Source organism: Macaca mulatta, chromosome 14, assembly GCF_049350105.2.
Source record: "Macaca mulatta isolate MMU2019108-1 chromosome 14, T2T-MMU8v2.0, whole genome shotgun sequence".
NCBI classification, from domain to species: domain Eukaryota; kingdom Metazoa; phylum Chordata; class Mammalia; order Primates; family Cercopithecidae; genus Macaca; species Macaca mulatta.
The window spans coordinates 59599627-59622428 of NC_133419.1; the positions used below are offsets into that span (position 1 = coordinate 59599627).

General features: G+C 38.2%; 1 protein-coding gene across 1 annotated transcript; it reads left to right on the forward strand.

The window, feature by feature from the left end:
- Positions 1–16954: 16954 nt before the first annotated feature.
- Positions 16955–17912, forward strand: OR52B2 (olfactory receptor family 52 subfamily B member 2). Its single transcript, XM_015115001.3, is given in 2 exon segments — positions 16955–17874; positions 17876–17912. Coding segments are annotated over 2 exon segments (957 nt in total).
- Positions 17913–22802: the final 4890 nt, after the last annotated feature.

The window sequence follows — 22802 nt, forward strand, 5'->3', positions numbered from 1 at the left end:
CAGTCATATTCATGCCATTCATATTTTTTGCTTTTCATTTTATTAGGTTGTTTTTTTTCCAAATCATTTAAATATGTTTAAAAGTATTATTTATTGTCTATGAAAATACAAATTTTACAAGTATTTACTACAACCAAAATATAAAGATATGTAAAGGAAATTTTAATAATCTCTTCATCCTGTCTTCCTCTTTCCAACCTCTCCTTTACTACTAAGTTAATTTTTGTTAACATCTTCTTATGCATCTTTTCACACCTTTCTCCATGCTCATCTGTACTTATATGAACATAAATATTTTTATTTTTTTATTTTTATAATTTTGGAATCAAATAGTATATATTTTCCATAATTTCCTTTTAGTCATTCAATAAATAATGAGCACCTACTTTATACTGAGTACTACACTTAAATATTTAACAATAACATATTGCATACATTCTTTAGGTCAATAGATACAGCTGTTCTTTTTAAATACAGTTATGTGTTGTTTAGTGATGTGGATATGTTCTAAGAAATGCATCATTAGGTGATTTAGCTGTTTTGTGAACATCATAGAGTGTACTTACATAAATCTAGGTGATATAGCCTACTACACACCTAGGCTGTAGGGTATAGCCTATTGCTCCAAAGGTACACACCTGTATAGCACGTTACTGTTCTAAACATAGCAGGTAGTGGTAACACAATGGTAAGTCTCTAAACATAGAAAAGGTAAAGCAAAAATATGACACTATAATCTTATGGAACCATGATTGTATACATAATCTGTCTTTGATTGAAATGTCATTATGTAGTGCATGACTGTAGCCAAATTCATATACACATACCTTTTTTATTATAAGTTACTATATATCCACATGCAGTTGTAAGAAACAATACAGAGAGATTTCAGGTAATATTTGTCTAATTTCCCCCAATAATAATACCTTGCAAAACTATAGTACAGTATCCACAACCAGTACGGTGACAGTGGTACAATCAAGATACAGAATAGCTGCAGCACTGCAAAGGTTCCTCCTTTTGCCCTTTTATAGGCATATCCACCTCATTCCTTCCCTCCTTCACTCCCAGTGATAACCCCTAGAAACCACTACTCTTTTCTTTTTGTTCATTTCTATAATTTTGTCATTTGAAGATTGTTATATAAATGAAATCATACAGTATGTTACCTTCTGGATTTTTTTTTTTGACTTGGTATATAAATAGTTCATTCATTTTACTACCGAGTGGTATTTTCTTTCTTTCTTTTTTTTTTTTTTTGAGACAGAGTTTTCACTCTTGTTGCCCATGCTGGAGTGCAGTGGCATGATCTCAGCTTACTGCAACTTCTACCTCCCAGGTTCAAGCGAGTCTCCTGCCTCAGTCTCCCAAGTAGCTGGGATTACATGCATGTGCCACTACACCCGGCTAATTTTGTAGTTTTAATAGAGATGGGATTTCACCATACTGGCCAGGCTGGTCTCGAACTCATGACCTAGGTGATCCACCCACCTTGGCCTCTCAAAGTCCTGGGATTACAGGCGTGAGCCACCGTGCCTGGCCAAGTGGTATTTTATTGTATAAATGTGCCTCAGTTTGTTTAACTGTTCATCTGTTGAAGGATATCCAGGGTGTTTCCAGTTTTTGGCTAATAGCAATAAATCTTCAGTGAACTGTTATATATGAGTTTTCTGTGGGAACATAATTTTTATTTTTCTGAGATAAATGCCCAAAGGTACAATTGCTGGGCCATATATAGTAGCATATTTAGATGTTTAGTTTTATAAGAAACTGCCTGCTATAGACCAAATGTTTATGTCACCCCAAGTTTATATGTTAAAACCTAATTCCCAATGCAATGGTATTTGGCAATGGGCCTTTGGGAGGTGTTTATGTCATGAGAACAGAACTCTCATGAATGGGATTAGCACCCTTGTAAAAGAGACCCCAGAGAGCTCCCTTATCCCTTCTGCCATATGATGAAACAGTGAGAAGACAGCTAGCTATGAACCAGGAAGCTGCTTATTAGACACTAAATCTGCTGGTGCCTTCATCTTAGATTTCCCAATCTTCAGAAGTAAAATAAATGTTAAAGTCACCCAGTCTGTGATATTTTTGTTACAGCAGTCTGAGCTAAGATACCCAAACTATTTTATGAGCGGGTATACCATTTACATTCCTACCGACAGTTCCCATCTGTATGCCTTTTATTTCTTTTTCTTATCTTATTGAAGTGGCCAGAAATTCCAGTATGATGTTGAACAAGACTGATGAGTGGATATCTTTGTCATGTTCCTGACCTTACAGAAACAGCATTCCGTTTTTACCATTAGTATGATGTTAGCTGCAGGTTTTCTGTCAATGCTCTTTATCAAGTTGTGGTAGTTCTCTGTTTCTACATTGCTAAGAGTTTTTGTTATGAATGGATATTGGGTTTTGACAACAGATTTTCCTGCTTCAATGGATATGATTTTATGGTTTTTCTTCTTGAGCTTATTCATATGGTGGATTACACTGATTGATTGTTGAATGTTGAACCAACTTTACAAACCTGGAAAAAAATCTCACTTGGTTGTAGCATATGATTTTTTAAATACATTGTTGGATTAAATTTGCTAATATTGTTTTGACGGTTGTTTTCTGTATGGTCTTCATTTGATTTTGGTTCAGGGCAATATTGGCTGCTTGAGAAGTGTTTCTTAGTCTTCTATTTTCTGGAAATAATTATGTAATAATTGGTGTTAATTCTTTAAAGTTTAGTAGAATTCTTCAGTGAAACCATCTGGGCCTGGAGATTTCTTTTTTTATTAATTAAAGATTCCATTCTAAAAATAGTTATGAGACTATTCTTAGATTATCTGTTTTGTCTTGAGTTTAAAGAAAATTTGTGGGTTTTGATAAATTGGTCTATTTTTTCTAAACAGCCAAATATGTGAGCATAAAGTTGTTCATATTATTTCCTTATTTTCTGTGGTAATACTAGAATCTACGGTGAGATTTCCCCTGCTTTATTCCTCATATTGATGATTTGTATCTTCTCTTTATCTTTGTCAGTCTTGCTAGATGGCTTATTAATTATAATGATGTTTTGAAGAGCCAGCTTTTACTTTTATTGATTTTTTCATTTTTCACTTTCTTTAATTTCTGCTCTTAATTTTATTACTTTCTTCTTTTTGTTTGTTTTGGGCTTATTTTTCTCTTTCTCCCCTAGTTTCTTGGGATAGGAACTTCAATTATTGATTTGAGGCCTTTTGTTTTTTCTAAAGTAGGCACGTAGTGCTAAAAATCTCTTTTAGCATTTCTTTAGCCACATTCCACCCATTTTTATATTTTATATTTTCATTTCCATTCAGTTCTGTTTTTTTAAAAAACTATTTTATGACTTTTTTTGACCCATACTTTATTTAGAAGTCTACTATTTAATTTCCAATTATTTAGAGACTTTCTTGTTCTCCCTCTGTTATTGATTTCCAGTTTGATTCCAGTATTGTCAGGAACATAGCCTGTGTAATTTCACTTTTTGGTAGTTCTGTATCCTTATTGACATTCTGTCTTGTAGTTCTGTTAGGAGTTGCTGAGATAGAACTTCAACTGCAAGGGGGCTTTTGAGGTCCCAAATTTTAATTGTGGATTTGTCTATTTCTCCTTTCAGTTGTTTCAGTTTTTGCTTCTGAAAATGTTTTGAGACTCTGTTGTTTGAAGCCTACATACTTGGGATTATATCTTCATAGTGAATTGATTACTTTATCATTTTGTAATGTGTGACTTTATCACTAGTAATTTTCTTTGCCCTAAAGTCCACTTTATCTGAAATATTAGCGTTCTTGCTTTCTTTTTGGATAAATACTTGTGTGATACATTTTTTTTTTTTGCAAACTTGTATTTTCAACCTATCTATGTCATTGAATTTGAAGTTAATTCTTGTAAACATCATATAGTTGGATCACGTTTTATTTTTCCACTTTGCCAATCTGCTTTTAATTGGTGTATTTAGACCATTACAATTACGGCAATTATTAATATGTTATGGTTTACCTGCCATTTTATTGTTTTCTCTTTGTTTCTGCTGTGTCTTATTCCTCTATTAGTTTTCTTCCATTTCTGTAGGTTACTTGAACATTTTTAGGATTTTGTCTTGATTTATTTATAGCACCTTGACACCAGGGGCCAGTTTTGTGGAAGACAATTTTTTCCACAGATGGGGGAGGGCGGATGGTTTCGGGATGAAACTTTCACCTTAGATCATCAGGCACTAGATTCTCATAAAGAGCACGCAACCTGGGTCTCTCGCATGCTCAGTTCTCAATAAGGTTCAGGCTCCTATGAGACTGTAACGCGCGCGGCGGATCTGACAGGAGGCGGAGCTCAGGCGGTAATGCTCACTTGCCTGCTGCCCACCTCCTTCTGTACGGCCTGGTTCCTAGCAAGCCACAGGACGCCTGATTTATAGTGTTTTTCAGTGGATTGCTTTTTATAGTTTTCTTGGTGATTGCTTTGTGTATTAAAATATACATATGTGACTCATCACAGTCTGCTAGTATCGATATTTTACAACTTTTGTGGAAACCTTAAAGTTCCTTTACTCTTCCCACTTTTAAATATCATTGTCTTTAGTATCAGATGGTTTATAATTTGTTCTAATTATTGCATATATTATAAAGAACTGATGGGAAGAATTTACTCATATTTCTATTCTTTCCATTGCTGTTTATTCTTTACTAATACCCTCAAAAGTCCTTTGGACAATTGCAGACACCTATGTAACTTACACTCACCTCAGAAGGTAGAATATTTTCATCAAAGAAATGTCGTCTGGTTCTTCCTACCCCCAGAGACAATTGCTATTCTTATTTCTACACTGTAGACTAGGTTTTATCTGTTGCAGAACCTCATATAATGCAATCCTACAGCATGTAGACTTTTGTATCTGGGTTCTTTCACTTGACATAAAGATCTTGAGTTTAGTCTGTATTGTTATATGTTTTAGTAGTTTGTTCATTTTAATTGCTGAATAATATATCACAGTTGATTTGTCCATTCTCCTGTTGGTGAACATTTTTTCCCCCCAATTTTTGGTTACTATAAATAAAGCCACTATAACATTCGTGTACAAAACTTTTTGGTTTTTTTTTTGGTAGATATCTAACACTGGTATTCCACCCCCTTTCCCCCATTGTTGGATTCCTAGCTATTTCATTGCTCCAAAAGTTACAAGATGATTTGAGAAGAATTATTCTCCTCCCAACAGTGTTGGAGTACTTTAATTAAATGCTCATAGAAAGTAAATTTGCTTTTTTCTTCAGTTTTTTATTATGGTAAAATATACATATTGTAAAATTTACCATGCTGACCATTTTTAACTGTACAGTTCAGTGAGATTAAGTACATCTATATTGTGCAACCATCACCACAATCTATTTCCAGAGCTCTTTTCATCTTGTAAAACTAAAACTCTATACCTACTAAGCAATGACTCCCCATACCCTCTTCCCTAAGCCCCTGACAACCACCATTTTACTTTCTGTCTCAATGATTTTGACTACTGCAAGTAGCTCATGTAAGTGGAACTGTATGATTCCAATAGTCTTTTTGTGACTGGCTACTCTCAATGTCTTCAATGTCTTCAAGGCTCATCCATATTGTTGCATATGTCAGAATTTCTGTCCCTTTTAAAGCTGAATAATATTCCATTGCAGGTATAGATCATATTTTGCTTACCTATTCATCTGTTGATGGACATAGTTGCCTCTGTGTTTTAGCGATTATGAAAAATGCTGCTGTGAACATGGTTGTACAATTATCTTTTCAGGACTTGGTTTTCAATTCTTTTGAATATATCCCCAGAAGTAGAATTGCTAAATCATATGGTAATTGTATTTTTAAGTTTTTGAGGAACCACTATTCTGTTTCCCACAGTGATTGTATCATTTTACATTCCCATCAACAGTGCACTGGGCTCCAGTGTCTGCACATCCTGGCAAAAACTTATTTTCTGTTTTAAAATTTAAATTTTAGATTTTTTATGGTAGCCATCCTAATGGGTGTGAGGTGATATCACATTGTGATTTTGATTTGCACTTCCCTGATAATTAGTGACATTGAGCATCTTTTTATGTGCTTATAAATTTTGCTTTGAATGGTGCAAAACTTTTAATCAATCTTCCATTTATTCTGCTTTTTCTTGAACTTATCCTCAGTGATTGACCCTGTAGGGTTGCTTCAAAATTACTCCTCCAAAATTAGACCTTCGGAGGAATTAATGAGTGTTTTCAGACTGAGTCAGAACACTTTGACATGTTCACTTGAGGGCTTTTGTCTTTTCTCCTTATCAGCTACTTAGTCTTTCTAAGCCTCCATTTTCTCATCTGCAAAATGGATATATAATAATAGTACCTTTTCTCATTGGGTTGTTCTGATAATTAAATGAGATAATTTATGTTAAAAACTTAATGTAGTGACAGGGATGTAGTAATCGATCAACAAATGTTAACTGTTAAATGTTATTTTATTGTTGAGATCTCTGTCACTGCTCTATGCTGTGTCTTCTAATACTTTATGTGCTTTCTGTCTGGAGCTACTAATTATCCCTAGAGTTATTGTTCCCTATTGGCACTAGGGGAAATGTTTTTATGTCTCCTTTTGTTCATTGACCCCATGCTCAATGATCCCAGGGGTGACTCTGACACCTGCCTCCAGAAGAAGGAAGCAAGCACCTTCTCAGTCTGCAGATATAAGGGTCCTGTACAGGGTAGGAACAGTGACACCTCCTCACGCCAACACGAACAGTCTCCAGCTTTCTCTTTTCTTTTCATTCTTCTTTCCTCAGAATAAGCAAAGTGATATTTTTTTTCAACTCTTCCCTACCATTTTCTCAATCCTTCAGCTGATATTGTGATATAGTAGGTGAGTTTAAGAGCATTGGTGGTGGCAGAGGGAGGGATTGGCAGGTGTGTGTTTGTGTGTGTGTGTGTGTGAGAAAGAGAGAGAGAAAGAGAGAGAGAGTGTTTGTGTATTTAGGAGTATCCGTAAAGGACAAAGGCTGAAGTTGTGAAGAAAGAAATGGGTATGTGGGAGAAAGATAAGGGGTCAGTGAGACAAAGGATGAGAGAGGGATTGCAGCATGACAGAGCATAGAGTAGGGAGTGTGGGCATTGGGAGATACATCAGTGGGTTTAGTTGGTAGACACTGATGAGAGATAGGAATAGGAACGCAGAGAGGGCCCAGGAAAAGCACCAGGAGCATGTGAGAAAGAGAAAACTTCCTGTTTAAGGGTTTGAGGGCAGTTTTTAGAGCCATCAGAATCAGGCTATACCAGGGAAGGGTATATTAGTGGGTGCTATTCATGAAAATGGCTAGGGTTTTGATCAACACCTTGTTTTGGGGAAACAAGGAAAGCTACTGGAGAAAGATTAATTCACTAATTCCATGGCTTATTATTTTTTTTTTTTTCAAATATTTCCTAAGAACCTACAATGTGTCAGGCTCTGTATTTAGTGCTATGGGCTCCTCAGTCTCAAAGTCTTAAGGAAACTTTCTTTGGTAATCTGGGTGTCACATGTGTCCAAACCTGAAAAATCTTCTTTCTTCTGTTTTTTGTCCTGCATCTTGTAGGACAGATATGATATAGACACTGGGAAGGAAGAGGTGACACTTTGGAGCTGGGGTTCTCCACATTTTTGCTACTACATCACAACAACATAGAAGATATTTACACATGATACATCACCATACGCTTACTCAAATTTTGACAAAATACCCAAAATGTTTATAGATAGTAAAACAAATGGATAGGTGGGAATTTTTCTTAAGATGTTTATTCATTACAAAAGTAAATCATGCTGGTTGCCAGAGGCTTGAGGTTCAGGGGTGATTAAAGAGATGCTGGTCAAATGAAAAAACAATACAATTAGGAGGAATACGTTTAAAAAGTCTACTGAACATCATGCTGACTATAGTTAATAACAATATATTATATACTTGAAAATTGCTAAGAGAGTTGATTTTGTTTTAACAACAAAAAGTAAATATGTGAGGTAATAAGCATGAATTAGCCTGATTTAGCCATTCCACAATGTATTCATTTATCAAAATATTATGTTGTACAACATAAATGTATTCCATTTTTATTTGTCAGCTAAAAAATAAATAATTGAAAAACCATGAGTTACTATTAAGTGTTGTCTGAATTAAGGGAATTTCAGTGCCTCTGCAGCATGGATAGCACTGGCTTTAGATTATGAAAACATCTTCTTACATGCTGGCTTTAAGTGCATGTGGGCAAGAGTGAGCTTATTAAAGGCATAAATCTGAATTTTCCCCAATATATTAGAAGGGTAAATAATTCATAAATTTTGGGACCTTATATGTTATTAGAAACAAATTTCTTATGACACATATAACAAAGCCTGCGAGATATTGTGCTGCAAACAGAGAGTAGTCTTATAAGCAAAGGGCAGTGGGGTAGTGAGGTTTGCAGCTGTTTTATCCATTAGGGACATGGCTTTAGTGTACAGAGACAGTGCATTTTGAAGAACCTAAGACTGGTGAAAAATGCTTGACATCTAAAATGCACATAACAAAGAAAATGGCAAAGTGAAACTGATACTTGTATAAATAAATATCTAGATAATACAACTAGGCAAAAAAGTAACTCAACTCCTATATAGTTACCTAAAGGTTATATCACATGTAGTTTGTGAGCACATTTTCATACATTGTTATGATGGTAGGAGAGTCTTCTGAATTGAGATTGCATAAACACATAAAAGACCTTTATATAACCCCCTAAAGAGGAAATGGTTATTACCAAAAAATAGAGCTGGTTAGGAAGTCTGGTCAGGAGCCACAGAGAAGTGGCTCCATTTCGCCTTTAAAGTGTGGACCAAATCTCCTCTATGATTCCCATCTCCAAATCTCCTTAATTCTACAGTTGAAGCTGACTCCCATTATTCTATGATGTTCCTGAGGCTTCTGTAAATGATGGAGATAATTTCTCTTTATGTTGAGACAGGTGAGTGTTTTTCAGAGCATTTGAAGGAAAACTTCCAGGTAGTTCTCACCCAAGCTAAGTCCATCACTACTGGACATGCCTGGTGTAACACCCAAAGCCCTTGGGTCTGGTTTTTGAGACACCAGGTTCATCTGAGATCTGGTCTCAGGCTATTTTCCTTTCATTGGGCACTTCCTTCATTCCCTTTCCTCATCTTTCTTCCTGGGAAAGGAGTTTCCCTTGGTCATATTTGGATGAAGAATAACACTTTAATGTTGCTAAATATTCATTAAGGTGTTTTGCCTACTGGAAAAAATACAACAGAATGATGGCCAAACATGTAATAATAATAGTAATAATTATGATATAAACAAGAATAATAACCTACTTTTCTGAGAACTTAATACAAACTTATTTAATCCTCACAATTACCACATGAAGTTTTTTTGTTATCCACATCTTACAAATAAAAAAACTGAGGCATGCAGAAGTAAAGTGACTTGTCCAAGAGGGGCAGAGCAAGATGGCCAAATAGGAACAGCTCCAGTCTCCAGCTCCCAGCGCGAGCCACACAGAAGACAGGTGATTTCTGCATTATCAACTGAGGTACTGGGTTCATCTCACTGGGGAGTGCCCGACAGTCGGTGCTGGTCAGCTGTTGCAGCCCGACCAGCGAAAGCTGAAGCAGGGCGAGGGGCATCGCCTCACCTGGGAAGCGCAAGGGGGAAGGGAATCCCTTTTCCTAGCCAGGGGAACAGAGACCCACAACACCTGGAAAATCGGGTAACTCCCACCCCAATACTGTGCTTTAAGCAAATGGGCACTCCAGGAGATTATATTCCACACCTGGCCGGGAGGGTCCCACGCCCACGGAGCCTTCCTCATTGCTAGCACAGCAGTCTATGATCTAACCACAAGGCAGCAGCGAGGCTGGGGGAGGGGCGCCCGCCATTGCTGAGGCTTAAGTAGATAAACAGAGCCCTGGCAAGATCGAACTGGGTGGAGCTCACAGCAGCTCAAGGAGGCCTGGCTGTCTCTGTAGACTCCACCTCTGGGGACAGGGCACAGCTAAACAACAACAACAACAACAACAACTACAACAACAACAAAAAGCAGCAGAAACCTCTGCAGACGCAAGCAACTCTGTCTGACAGCTTTGCAGAGAGCGGTGAATCTCCCAACACGGAGGTTGAGATCTGAGAATGGACAGACTGCTTGCTCAAGTGGGTCCCTGACCCCTGAGTAGCCTAACTGGGAGACATCCTCCACTAGGGGCAGACCGACACCCCACACCTCACACGGTGGAGTACACCCCTGAGAGGAAGCTTCCAAAGCAAGAATCAGACAGGTACACTTGCTGTTCAGCAGTATTCTATCTTCTGCAGCCTCTGCTGCTGACACCCAGGCAAACAGGGTCTGGAGTGGACCTCAAGCAATCTCCAACAGACCTACAGCTGAGAGCCCTGACTGTTAGAGGGAAAACTAACAAACAGGAAGGACACCCACACCAAAACCCCATCAGTACGTCACCATCAGCAAAGACCAGAGGCAGATAAAACCACAAAGATGGGGAAAAAGCAGGGCAGAAAAGCTGGAAATTCAAAAAATAAGAGCGCATCTCCCCCTCCAAAGGAACGCAGCTCATCTCCAGCAACAGATCAAAGCTGGACAGAGAATGACTTTGACGAGATGAGAGAAGAAGGCTTCAGTCCATCAAACTTCTCAGAGCTAAAGGAGGAATTACGTACCCAGCACAAAGAAACTAAAAAGCTTGAAAAAAGAGTGGAATAATTAATAACCGGAATAATTAATGCAGAGAAGGCCATAAACGAATGGACAGAGATGAAAACCATGACACGAGAAATAAGTGACAAATGCACAAGCTTCAGTAACCGTCTCGATCAACTGGAAGAAAGAGTATCAGCGATTGAGGATCAAATGAATGAAATGAAGTGAGAAGAGAAATCTAAAGAAAAAAGAAGAAAAAGAAATGAACAAAGCCTGCAAGAAGTATGGGATTATGTAAAAAGACCAAATCTACGTCTGATTGGGGTGCCTGAAAGTGAGGGGGAAAATGGAACCAAGTTGGAAAACACTCTTCAGGATATCATCCAGGAGAACTTCCCCAACCTAGTAGGGCAGGCCAACATTCAAATTCAGGAAATACAGAGAACGCCACAAAGATACTCCTCGAGAAGAGCAACTCCAAGACACATAATTGCCAGATTCACCAAAGTTGGAGAATGGCTTGAACTCAGGAGGCAGAGGTTGCATTGAGCCAAGATCGTGCCACTGTACTCCTACAGCCTGGGCAAAAGGGCAAGACTCTCTCTCAGAAAGAAAGAAAGAAGGAAGGAAGGAAGGAAGGAAAGAAAGAAAGAAAGAAGGAAGCAAGGAAGGAAGGAAGGAAGGAAAGAAATAAAGAAAGAAGGAAGCAAGGAAGGAAGGAAGGAAGGAAGGAAGAGAAAGAGCAGTTTCAACACAGTGATAGGACAAGATTTTAGATGTATGGCCATAGGTTTTAAAGATGAGGAAGTGAAGGCAATATGCAAGAATGTCTCTTACAAGAGGTTGGGTCAGTGAAACGTAGACCTTAGGGATACAGGAGAGAGTCTAAGAGGTGCCATGGAAAGACCTAAGATGTACATGGAATTGAGGTATTTTTTGAAGCTGGCAGTCCTTGGAATCTTTGTATACTGAGGAGCATGATTCGAGAGAGAGGAAAAGACTGTTAATATAAGAAAGGGAATATAATCACATCAGCTCTTTTATTTTGAACACACACATACATTAGTTACAACACTATTGATATATTAGTAAACAATTTAAGCCTAACTGAATTTTACATTTGCTTATGTTCAATTTCATCCACTAGAAATACTGACTGAATGCAGTGTCAAAAGACAAAATTACAACAAATTTAGGTTAAAAATACAATTGGCTTTGATTTATTATTCTAGAATCAGGTAGCATTTCATTGTATAAAACAGAATGAGGGTTCTGATTAGCTCAGCAGAGGAGGTTGACTTTTTAGGCAGAAAAGAGCTGAAGAAAGTAGAAACAGAGAACAAGAAGCAGGTTGGACGTTTCAAAGTTTCTTCCACTATGGAATTAAAACAGAGTAGACATATCCTTTGCCCATTTTTTGATGGGGTTGTTTGTTTTTTTCTTGTAAATTTGTTTGAGTTCTTTGTAGGTTCTGGATATTAGCCCTTTGTCTGATGAGTAGATTGCAAAAATTTTCTCCCATTCTGTAGGTTGCCTGTTCATTCTGATGGTAGTTTCTTTTGCTGTGCAGAAGCTCTTTAGTTTAATTAGATCCCATTTGTCAATTTTGGCTTTTGTTGCCGTTGCTTTTGGTGTTTTAGACATGAAGTCCTTGCCCATGCCTATGTCCTGAATGGTATTACCTAGGTTTTCTTCTAGGGTTGTTATGGTATTAGGTCTAAAATTTAAGTCTCTAATCCATCTTAAATTAATTTTCGTATAAGGAGTAAGGAAAGGATCCAGTTTCAGCTTTCTACTTATGGCTAGCCAATTTTCCCAGCACCATTTATTAAATAGGGAATCCTTTCCCCATTTCTTGTTTTTCTCAGGTTTATCAAAGATCAGATGGCTGTAGATGTGTGGTATTATTTCTGAGGACTCTAGAGGACATTCATACAGCCAACAGACACATGAAAAAATGTTCACATCACTGGCCATCAGAGAAATGCAAATCAAAACCACAATGAGATACCATCTCACACCAGTTAGAATGGCAATCATTAAAAAGTCAGGAAACAACAGGTGCCGGAGAGGATGTGGAGAAATAGGAACACTTTTACACTGTTGGTGGGATTGTAAACTAGTTCAACCATTATGGAAAACAGTATGGCGATTCCTCAAGGATCTAGAACTAGATGTACCATATGACCCAGCCATCCCATTACTGGGTATATACCCAAAGGATTATAAATCATGCTGCTATAAAGACACATGCACACGTATATTTATTGCGGCACTATTCACAATAGCAAAGACTTGGAATCAACCCAAATGTCCATCAGTGACAGACTGGATGAAGAAAATGTGGCACATATACACCATGGAATACTATGCAGCCATAAAAAAGGATGAGTTTGTGTCCTTTGTAGGGACATGGATGCAGCTGGAAACCATCATTCTCAGCAAACTATCACAAGAACAGAAAACCAAACACCGCATGTTCTCACTCATAGGTGGGAACTGAACAGTGAGATCACTTGGACTCGGGAAGGGGAACATCACACACCGAGGCCTATCACGGGGAGGGGTAGGGGGGAAGGATTGCATTGGGAGTTATACCTGATGTAAATGACGAGTTGATGGGTGCTGACGAGTTGATGGGTGCAGCACACCAACATGGCACAAGTATACATACGTAACAAACCTGCACGTTATGCGCCTGTACCCTAGAACTTAAAGTATAATAATTAAAAAAAGTAAATAAATAAATAAACTTGTGGTCTATTAGAGGACCACACAGCCTATAGCACACTGCAAATAAAAATGTACCCGTAAATCCTAAAAAAAAAAAAAAAAAAAAAAAAAAAAAGTGACTTGTCCAAGATCTAGTCAGTTAGGGAAGAACTGGGAAATGAATGCAGAAACTCTGGCCCCGGAACTTAATATCTACACCTTCTTTGTTGTGTTCTTTCCCAGCTAGCTTGGCTTCTTCCCCATCTCTACTATTTTGGCTCTTTTTTTCTTGCTCAGCTGGTAGTTCTCTTGGAATCTCTGGGAGGTACTTCTGTGAGACATTGGATATTCCTCTTTCTGTCTGTGAGTTTCCTTTCTTCTCAACCTTAACTCTTTCCAAAATGAGGCTCGAACCCTCCAAAGGTGCTTGACAGAGAAGCAGCAGGGCTTGCTGGAGCTCTAAGAAGCCACTGAATAAAATGAAAGTCCTTTCCACGGGCAGTAACCTCCTTTCCAGGACCTCATTAACAGCCATCTAGGCCTCATTGCCCCTCTCTCCACCCTGCGGTGATAAAACATCACAGAGTCATAAGCAGAGAGCAGAGCTGTTTTGATGAGGATGTATATCAGGTGTCTTACTGTTTTATTGAGAAGGAATATGTTAATAACTGGAGGGATTGGGAAAGTTGTGAGAAAATAAATGTCCAATAAATTTCCTCCTAAGGAAAATGAATTTGTTTTTTTGGTGAGGCTTTTGCTTACATAAATTTGAGTTCAATACTTTAAAATAGAGCCAGAGCAATGCTACTAATGACTTCTTCTATATGCTCATTTCAGCAAAGCTCAGGCTCTCTTTTAAGTAGAAGTTGAACATATATATACACACACACATATGTATACATATATGTGTATATATAATATTTTATATATATATATAAAATTTTTTTTAAGAGACAGAGTCTTGCTCTGTCACCTAGGCTGGAGTGCAGTAGTGCCATCATAGCTCACTCACTGCAGCCCCAAACTCCTGGGCTCAAGAGATCTTCCTGCTGGGACTACAGGTGTGTGCCACCGTGCTCAGCTAATTTTTAAATTGTTTTGTAGTGACAGGGTCTTGCTATGTTACCTAGGCAGGTCTTGAATACCTGGCTTCAAGCCACCCTCCCATCTTGGCCTCCCAAACTTCTGGGATTGTAGTCATGAGACACTCTTCCTGGTCCAAATATTTAAAATATACTGGCTTGAATGATGTCAACTTATTAGCCTGCCTGTGGCCTTTACTTGTCTGAATCTGACTCTATTCCCTTCCTTGTACCCATCTGGAGTCCCATTGCTCCCTCCCCACAGCCCACAGTGCTCTGAGCAAGTTCATTTGCATAGAGGCAGAGGGATGGACTAATGAACTGAGGACTTTATTCCTTTGCATCTCTTCTTTGGGACCCTCTGAATACCATTATGAGAAGATCAATCTAGTGTTTTTGGGTACCTTTATACTTCTGATTCTGTCTTTACTGTCTCTATGGTCCCTTTTCTTCAGGTTCCCTTCTAGATTCTTTTTTTTTGTATATATATATATTTTTTATTATTATTATACTTTAAGTTCTAGGGTACATGTGCATAACGTGCAGGTTTGTTACATATGTATACTTGTGCCATGTTGGTGTGCTGCACCCATCAACTCGTCAGCACCCATCAACTCGTCATTTACATCAGGTATAACTCCCAATGCAATCCCTCCCCCCTCCCCCCTCCCCATGATAGGCCCCGGTGTGTGATGTTCCCCTTCCCGAGTCCAAGTGATCTCATTGTTCAGTTCCCACCTATGAGTGAGAACATGCGGTGTTTGGTTTTCTGGTCTTGTGATAGTTTGCTGAGAATGATGGTTTCCAGCTGCATCCATGTCCCTACAAAGGACACAAACTCATCCTTTTTTATGGCTGCATAGTATTCCATGGTGTATATGTGCCACATTTTCTTCATCCAGTCTGTCACTGATGGACATTTGGGTTGATTCCAAGTCTTTGCTATTGTGAATAGTGCCGCAATAAACATACGTGTGCATGTGTCTTTATAGCAGCATGATTTATAATCCTTTGGGTATATACCCAGTAATGGGATGGCTGGGTCATATGGTACATCTAGTTCTAGATCCTTGAGGAATCGCCATACTGTTTTCCATAATGGTTGAACTAGTTTACAATCCCACCAACAGTGTAAAAGTGTTCCTATTTCTCCACATCCTCTCCGGCACCTGTTGTTTCCTGACTTTTTAATGATTGCCATTCTAACTGGTGTGAGATGGTATCTCATTGTGGTTTTGATTTGCATTTCTCTGATGGCCAGTGATGATGAGCATTTTTTCATGTGTCTGTTGGCTGTATGAATGTCTTCTTTTGAGAAATGTCTGTTCATATCCTCCCTTCTAGATTCTTAATCACACATTCTTTCCCTAGTCCTAATAGCTGGCAGATAGTTCAGAACTTCAGAAGGAAACAAATATTACCTGAGTGGCAGGAAAGCCAACAAGGGCTCTATACTTAATCCTTCTTGGCACCAGGGAAACATAGTTCTTTCTGAGGGTTGGGGAACAGTGGGGTGGGAAAAAGGGCAGTATTAGTGGAGTCAGCAGGGGTTACAGCTGGGCGAAACATTGATTTCTTTTGCTCAGAATCGTTTTCTTGGGGGGCTTCTGTAGATAAGGAAGCCCAGACATAACCAGGAGGCTCCTGTATACAACTATTTGGGGAGGAGCATGAGAAGTCCATGAGGAGCTGGTGATGAAAATTGCCTGTCTCAGTTTCATTGGCTGCCCCATTGCTCACTGCATTAGGGAAGATATGAATCTGGATCAGAGTGGAGAAATGTACCCCTCTAGGTTTCCTCTGGATTTCCCCTTGATACTCTACTTCCTTGCAGAGGGGGCCACAAGTGCAAGTGTCCTGTGAAATGTTCAAGGCAATAGCCAGATAAACTTAATAGGATTAAATATAACAAAGTTAAAATATAGTTTAGCTAATAGGCTTTTAGGAAGGAGACATGTTGCTATGAACACAGACCATTACAAAGTGGTATGTCTTAAGGAGTTATTTTCAGGTTATTTTAAGGAGTTACTCTGGTGAACAGAAGTAGAAGGGGAGGGAAATTAAAGGTAAATGCAGAACAAAATCTTAGGGAAAGGGACAAGGACAACATAGGTAGGTGGAAAATGCTGCTTGTGTGAAAATAGTAGAATGAGGTCAGAAAGGGAGGGTGCAGCCAAACTCTGGGGGCAGGGTGGTTGAAGGCAGGTGCTGCCATCTCTGTTCATACTTGAAGCATTATTCCCACAGAAGCTCTATCTGCAAAGGAAGGACCATGGGCCAGAAGCCATTCCTACACCAAGTGAACATTCTCTGGGAGAACTTGCCCCTGGAGAGTCCAGCAATTTAGAAATCTATGCTGTCTTTTTTGATATTTATACATATTCAGGAGTGCTTTCTGTTTCCTTCAATTTCAGGAGACTCATCAGCTTCTAAGTCATTATAGAGAGGACCATAAAGTGCATCATGAGTCACAGCAATGTTACCATCTTCCATCCTGCAGGTTTTGTCCTACTTGGCATCCCTGGGTTGGAGGCTTATCAAATTTGGCTGTCAATACCTCTTTGCCTCATTTACATCACTGCAGCCCTGGGAAACAGCATCCTGATAGTGGTTATTGTCATGGAACATAACCTTCATGAGCCCATGTATTTCTTCCTCTCCGTGCTGGCCATCATGGACATCCTGCTGTCTACTACCACTGTGCCCAAGGCCCTACCCATCTTTTGGCTCCATGCCCATAACATTGCTGTTGATGCCTGTGTCACCCAAGTCTTCTTTGTCCATATGATGTTTGTGGGAGAGTCAGCTATCCTGTTAGCCATGGCCTTTGACCCCTTTGTGGCCATTTGTGCCCCACTGAGATATACAGCAGTGCTACCTTGGCCTGTTGTGGGAAGGATTGCTCTGGCCATCATCACCGGAAGCTTCTGCATCATCTTCCCAGTCATATTCTTGCTGAAGCGGCTGCCCTTCTGCCGAACCAACATTGTTCGTCATTCCTACTGTGAGCATATTGGAGTGGCTCGTTTAGCCTGTGCTGACATCACTGTTAACATCTGGTATGGCTTCTCAGTGCCCATTGTCATGGTCATCTTGGATGTGATCCTCATCGCTGTGTCTTACTCACTGATCCTCCGAGCAGTGTTTTGTTTGCCCTCCCAGGAGGCTCAGCACAAGGCCCTCAGCACTTGTGGCTCCCACCTCTGTGTCATCCTTATGTTTTATGTTCCATCCTTCTTTACCTTATTGACCCACCATTTTGGGCGTAATATTCCTCAACATGTCCATATCTTGCTGGCCAGTCTCTATGTGTTGGTGCCACCAATGCTGAACCCCATTGTCTATGGTGTGAAGACTAAGCAGATATGTGAGGGTGTAGCCCACCATCAAGACTTGGTGCTGTATCTCCCCTCTGGGCTGATGGATCCTCATGAATCTTGATGTCCAGCTCCCTCAAGGAAGCTAGATGTGAAATACAGAGATTTCCTGGACTGAGAAGACATTTCTTCCTCTTCTTTCTATTTTATCCTCCTCCCCCCACTTTCCTTTCTTTTCTCATAATTCTTCCTCCTTCTCTTGTTTGTTTTCTCTAATCTCTTTACACATTCCTCCCTACAACCCAGAAATAATAACTAAGTGTATATGCCTCTGATATGAGGTTTTGGTACCCTCAGTAGACTAGATAGACACCAGAAGCACAGGGATCTGAACACCACATGAAATGAGGTTATAAAGAAGTGGATAAAAATAATTTTATATTTACTATTTTAAGGGGTTTTATTTTTTTAAAAAAATCCTAAATGTGCATTGATTCTTTGTACAGAATCAAGTGGCCTGCCACCCACTACCATAACGGCAGGTGAGTTTGAGGAACAGCCATGCATGACCTTTGGCCATCTGGAAAAACTTCCTCTCCTTCAAATTTTAGTTCAAGAACTGCCTTCCCTGAGAAGTCTTTTATAATTTCTTCAGGCAAGCCAAAGGTCCTATCTTTGCATGTCTAATGTATCTTGTACAACTCTCCAAATGTGCATAATAAATTGTAATGTAATGAGTTCATTTATCTGTACCCTCAATTGACTGCAAACTCCTTGAAATCAGAAGAGTGTATATTATTCATGTTTGTATTCCCAAAGCATTACAAAATGCCTGACAAATACTACATTTTTGAAAAACGAATGGGAACACAATTATCTCCTTGAGGTCAGAACAGGCATCTCTATGGTACACTGAAATGACCAGCTAAATTAGTCCACAAAACCAGTGATTAGTAAATCAGCTCCTCATGAAGGCAGTTTGGCATAATTGAGCCAAAGCAACTGCTGATTTGCAGTACTTCTCTCTGCTGTAACTCAGGGACCAGGGAAAAGACAAAGTAGGAGGAAACAGGGTACTCTTGATCCTCCCTTATATGTAGTTTTTGACCAGACCCAGAATTAGGAATTATAGCACATTGTTCATGGCCAGATTGGCAAAATTGGAGTACTCTCTTGGGATTCACAGTCTCGACCCTCATTCTTTCATGCTTTTCCAGAAAAGGTCATGTACACTCATTTCTTTAGCCACCACCAACACTAGTGAGTCCCATATCCCTGTCTCTAGCCTAAAACTCTCTTTTGAGTGTTAGACACATAAATCCATCTATTAACTGGTTATTCCTCATAGGACATAGAACTCCCACTCCACTTTTCTTCCTACATTTCATTTCTTGGGAACTAGATTATGATGATCCCATCAACATCACTGAGCTGGAAACCCTATAGTCTTTTTAAACCTCCTCCTCTTAGGGCTGATACTCAAAATGCTATTGGTTGATATTTATATTGATTGTGCCACTTAAACAAGTATGTGGATAGTATTTGGACTCCTATCAGGACACAAGTTTTGTCATCATCATTTTCTAGCTATGTGAACTTTCACAATTTATTTAACATTTTTAGTCTTCAATTTTTAAATCTATAAAATGGGTACCTTATAGGTTACCTTCAGAGCATTATTTAGAAGATTAAATGAAATAAAGCTTATGACTATACTTAATGTAATCTTTAGCTCATAGTTTCTGAGAAATATTTTGTTAATACTTATTAGTATCGTTAGTCTTTTCAACACTACCTCTACTAATTACTTGTTACTTTTCTCATCTTTCACTTCAGATATTGCATTACTTTCTTAGCTGAGATCAATGTTTTCAATCTTTTACATGTTTGCCTAAACTATGAAATGACTCTACAATAAATGTTCTAAAAGACAGGGCTGACCAAGCCACTTTCTGTCAAATACTTTGGAGGATTTTTCATTACTTACAGAGTGTTTTGCACAGAATATTCTGTAGCAGTAGATATCAGATATGAATAAATGTTCTATTAAAAATTCCATGGTCAAATAATTGTGGAAAATGCTGATATTCTGTGAGTCATGCACATGGCTGTCCAAGAGAAAGTTAGAGTTTGCAGTGTTTCCCACACTTCTGTGACCATAGATACCTATATCAATGTCCATATAATTTTGGCATAATTTTGATAGCATATAAATTTACATCTGTAAAATAAACTAGTGTTCCATTAGACATAGTTTGGAAATCACAGGACTACATAGTAAATTCTAAGCTAAGCATTAATTTAATAATCTGGTCCTAACTTATTTTCCATCACTATCACAAAACATACCACTATATAATAACACACTAATATTAACATAATATTAATGATAACAATATTACAATAACAGCTAATGTTTATTTTATTAAAAAATTTTTAAATCATCTTATGCATTTATATTTTGGCAAACAATCCAATTACACTCTTTTATTTATTTACTTTTTGAGATAGAGTCTTGCTCTGTCACTGAGTGCAGTGGTGCAATCTCGGTTCACTGCAACTTTTACCTCCCAGGTTAAGCAATTCTCATGCCTCAGCCTCCCAAGTAGCTGGGACTACAGGCACCCGCCACCATGTCCGGCTAATTTTTTGTATTTTTAGTGGAGATGGATTTCACCATGTTGCCCAGGGTGGTCTTGAACTCCTGAGCTCAGGCAATCTACCCACCTCAGCTTCCCAAAGTGCTAGGATTACAGGCATGAGCCACTGAGACTGGCCCAATTATACTTTTAGTTATTTTAAAATATGCAATTAAATTATTACTGACTATAGTCACCCTGTTGTGATAGCATATACTAGGTCTTATTCATTCATTCTACTTTTTTTTGTACCCGTTAACTATCCCCACTATCCTTCCCGGCCTCTGGTAACCATCCTTCTCTCTATCTCCAAGAGTTCAATTGTTTTAATTTTTAGCTACCACACGAGAACATGCTAAGTTTGTCCTTCTGTGCTGGGCTTATTTCACTTAACATAATGAACTCCAGTTTCATCCATGCTGTTGCAAATGACAGGATCTCATTTTTTTTTATGGCTTACTAGTACTCCATTGTGTATATGTACCACATTTCCTTTATCCATTGACCTGTTGATGGACACTTGGGTTGCTTCCAAATTCTGGCTATTGTGAATAGGGCTGCATATATGGGAGTGCAGATATCTCTTCGATATACTGATTTTCTTTCTTTTGGGTGTACGTAGGAGTGGGAGTGCTGGATCATATAGTAGCTCTAGTTTCAGTTTTTTGAGGAATCTTCAAACTGTTCTCCATAGTGGTTGTACTAATTTACATCCCTGCCAACAGTGTACGAGGGTTCCCTTTTCTCCCCACTGTCTCCAGCATTTGATATTGCCTGTCTTGGATGAAAGCCATTTTAACTAGGATGAAATGTCATCTCACTGTAGTTTTGATTTGCATTTCTCTGATGATCAATGATGTTGAGCACCTTTTCATATACTTGTTTGCCATTGGTATGTTTTCTTTTGAGAAATGTCTATTCAGATATTTTGCCCGTTTTTTGGTCACATTATTAGATTTTTTAATGGAGTTGTCTGAGCTTCTTATATGTTTTAGTTACTAATCCCTCATCAGGTACATAGTTTGCAAATATTTTCTCTTATTCTTTGGGTTGTCTCTTCACTTTGTTTTTTCCTTTGCTGTGCAGAAGTTTTTTAACTTGATGTGCTCTCATTCTTCCATTTTTGCTTTGGTTGCTTGTGCTTTTGGAATAAAACTCATGGAATCTTTGCCTACTCTCATATCCTGGAAAGTTTTCCCACTCTTTGCTTTTAGTAGTTTTATAGTTTGAGGTATTATATTTAAGTCTTTAATGGATTTTGATTTGAATTTTGTTTATGGCAAGAGATAGGGGTCTAGTTTCATTCTGCATATGGATATCCAGTTTTTCCAGCACTATTTATTGAAGAGAATGTCCTTTCCCCAGTGTATATTTTTGGCACCTTTGTTGAATGTGAGTTCACTGTAGATGTATGAATTTGTTTCTGGGTTCTTTATTCTGTTCCATTGCTCCAAGTATCTGTTTTCATACCAGTGCCATGCCGTTTTGGTTACTATAGCTCTGTAGTATAATTTAAAGTCAGGTAATATGATTCCTCCAGTTTTGTTCTCTTTGCTCAGCACAGCTTTGGCTATTCTGGATCTTTTGTGTTCCATAGAAATTTTTTTTTTTGTATTTCTGTGAGGAATGTCATTGGTATTTTGATAGATATTGCATTGATTCTGTAGATTGTTTTGGGTAGTATGAACATTTTAACAATAGTGATTCTTCCAATCCATGAACATGGAATATCTTTCCATTTTTTTGTGTGCCCTTTTCAATTTCTTTCATCAATGTTTTGTAGTTTTCATTATAGAGCTCCTCTAATTCTTTAGTTAATTTCTAGGTATTTTATTTTATCTGTAGCTGTTATAAATGACATTGTTTTCCTGATTTTTTCTTGAGATTGTTTACTGGTGGCATATAGAAATGCTACTGATTTTTGTATGTCAGTATTGTATCCTGCACCTTTACTGGATTGTTTATCAGTTTGAATAGCTTTTCTGTGGAATCTTTAGGTTTTTCCAAATATAAAATCATATAATATATCTGCAAACAAGGATAATTTGACTTCTTTTTTTCCAATGTAGATGCCTTTTATTTTTTTCTCTTACCTGATTGCTCTTGCTAGGATTCCCAGTATTATGTTGAATAACACTGGAGAAAGTGGGTATTCCTGTCATGTTACAGATCTTAGAAGAAAGACTTTTAGTTTTTCCCCATTCAGTATAATATTAGCTGTGAGTCCTTTGTATATGGCATGAGCTATATTCCTTGTGTCCCCAGTTTCTTGAGGGTTTTTATCGTGAAGAGATGTTGAATTTTATCAAAAACTTTTTAAGCATCAATTGAAATGATTATGTTGTTTTTGTCCTT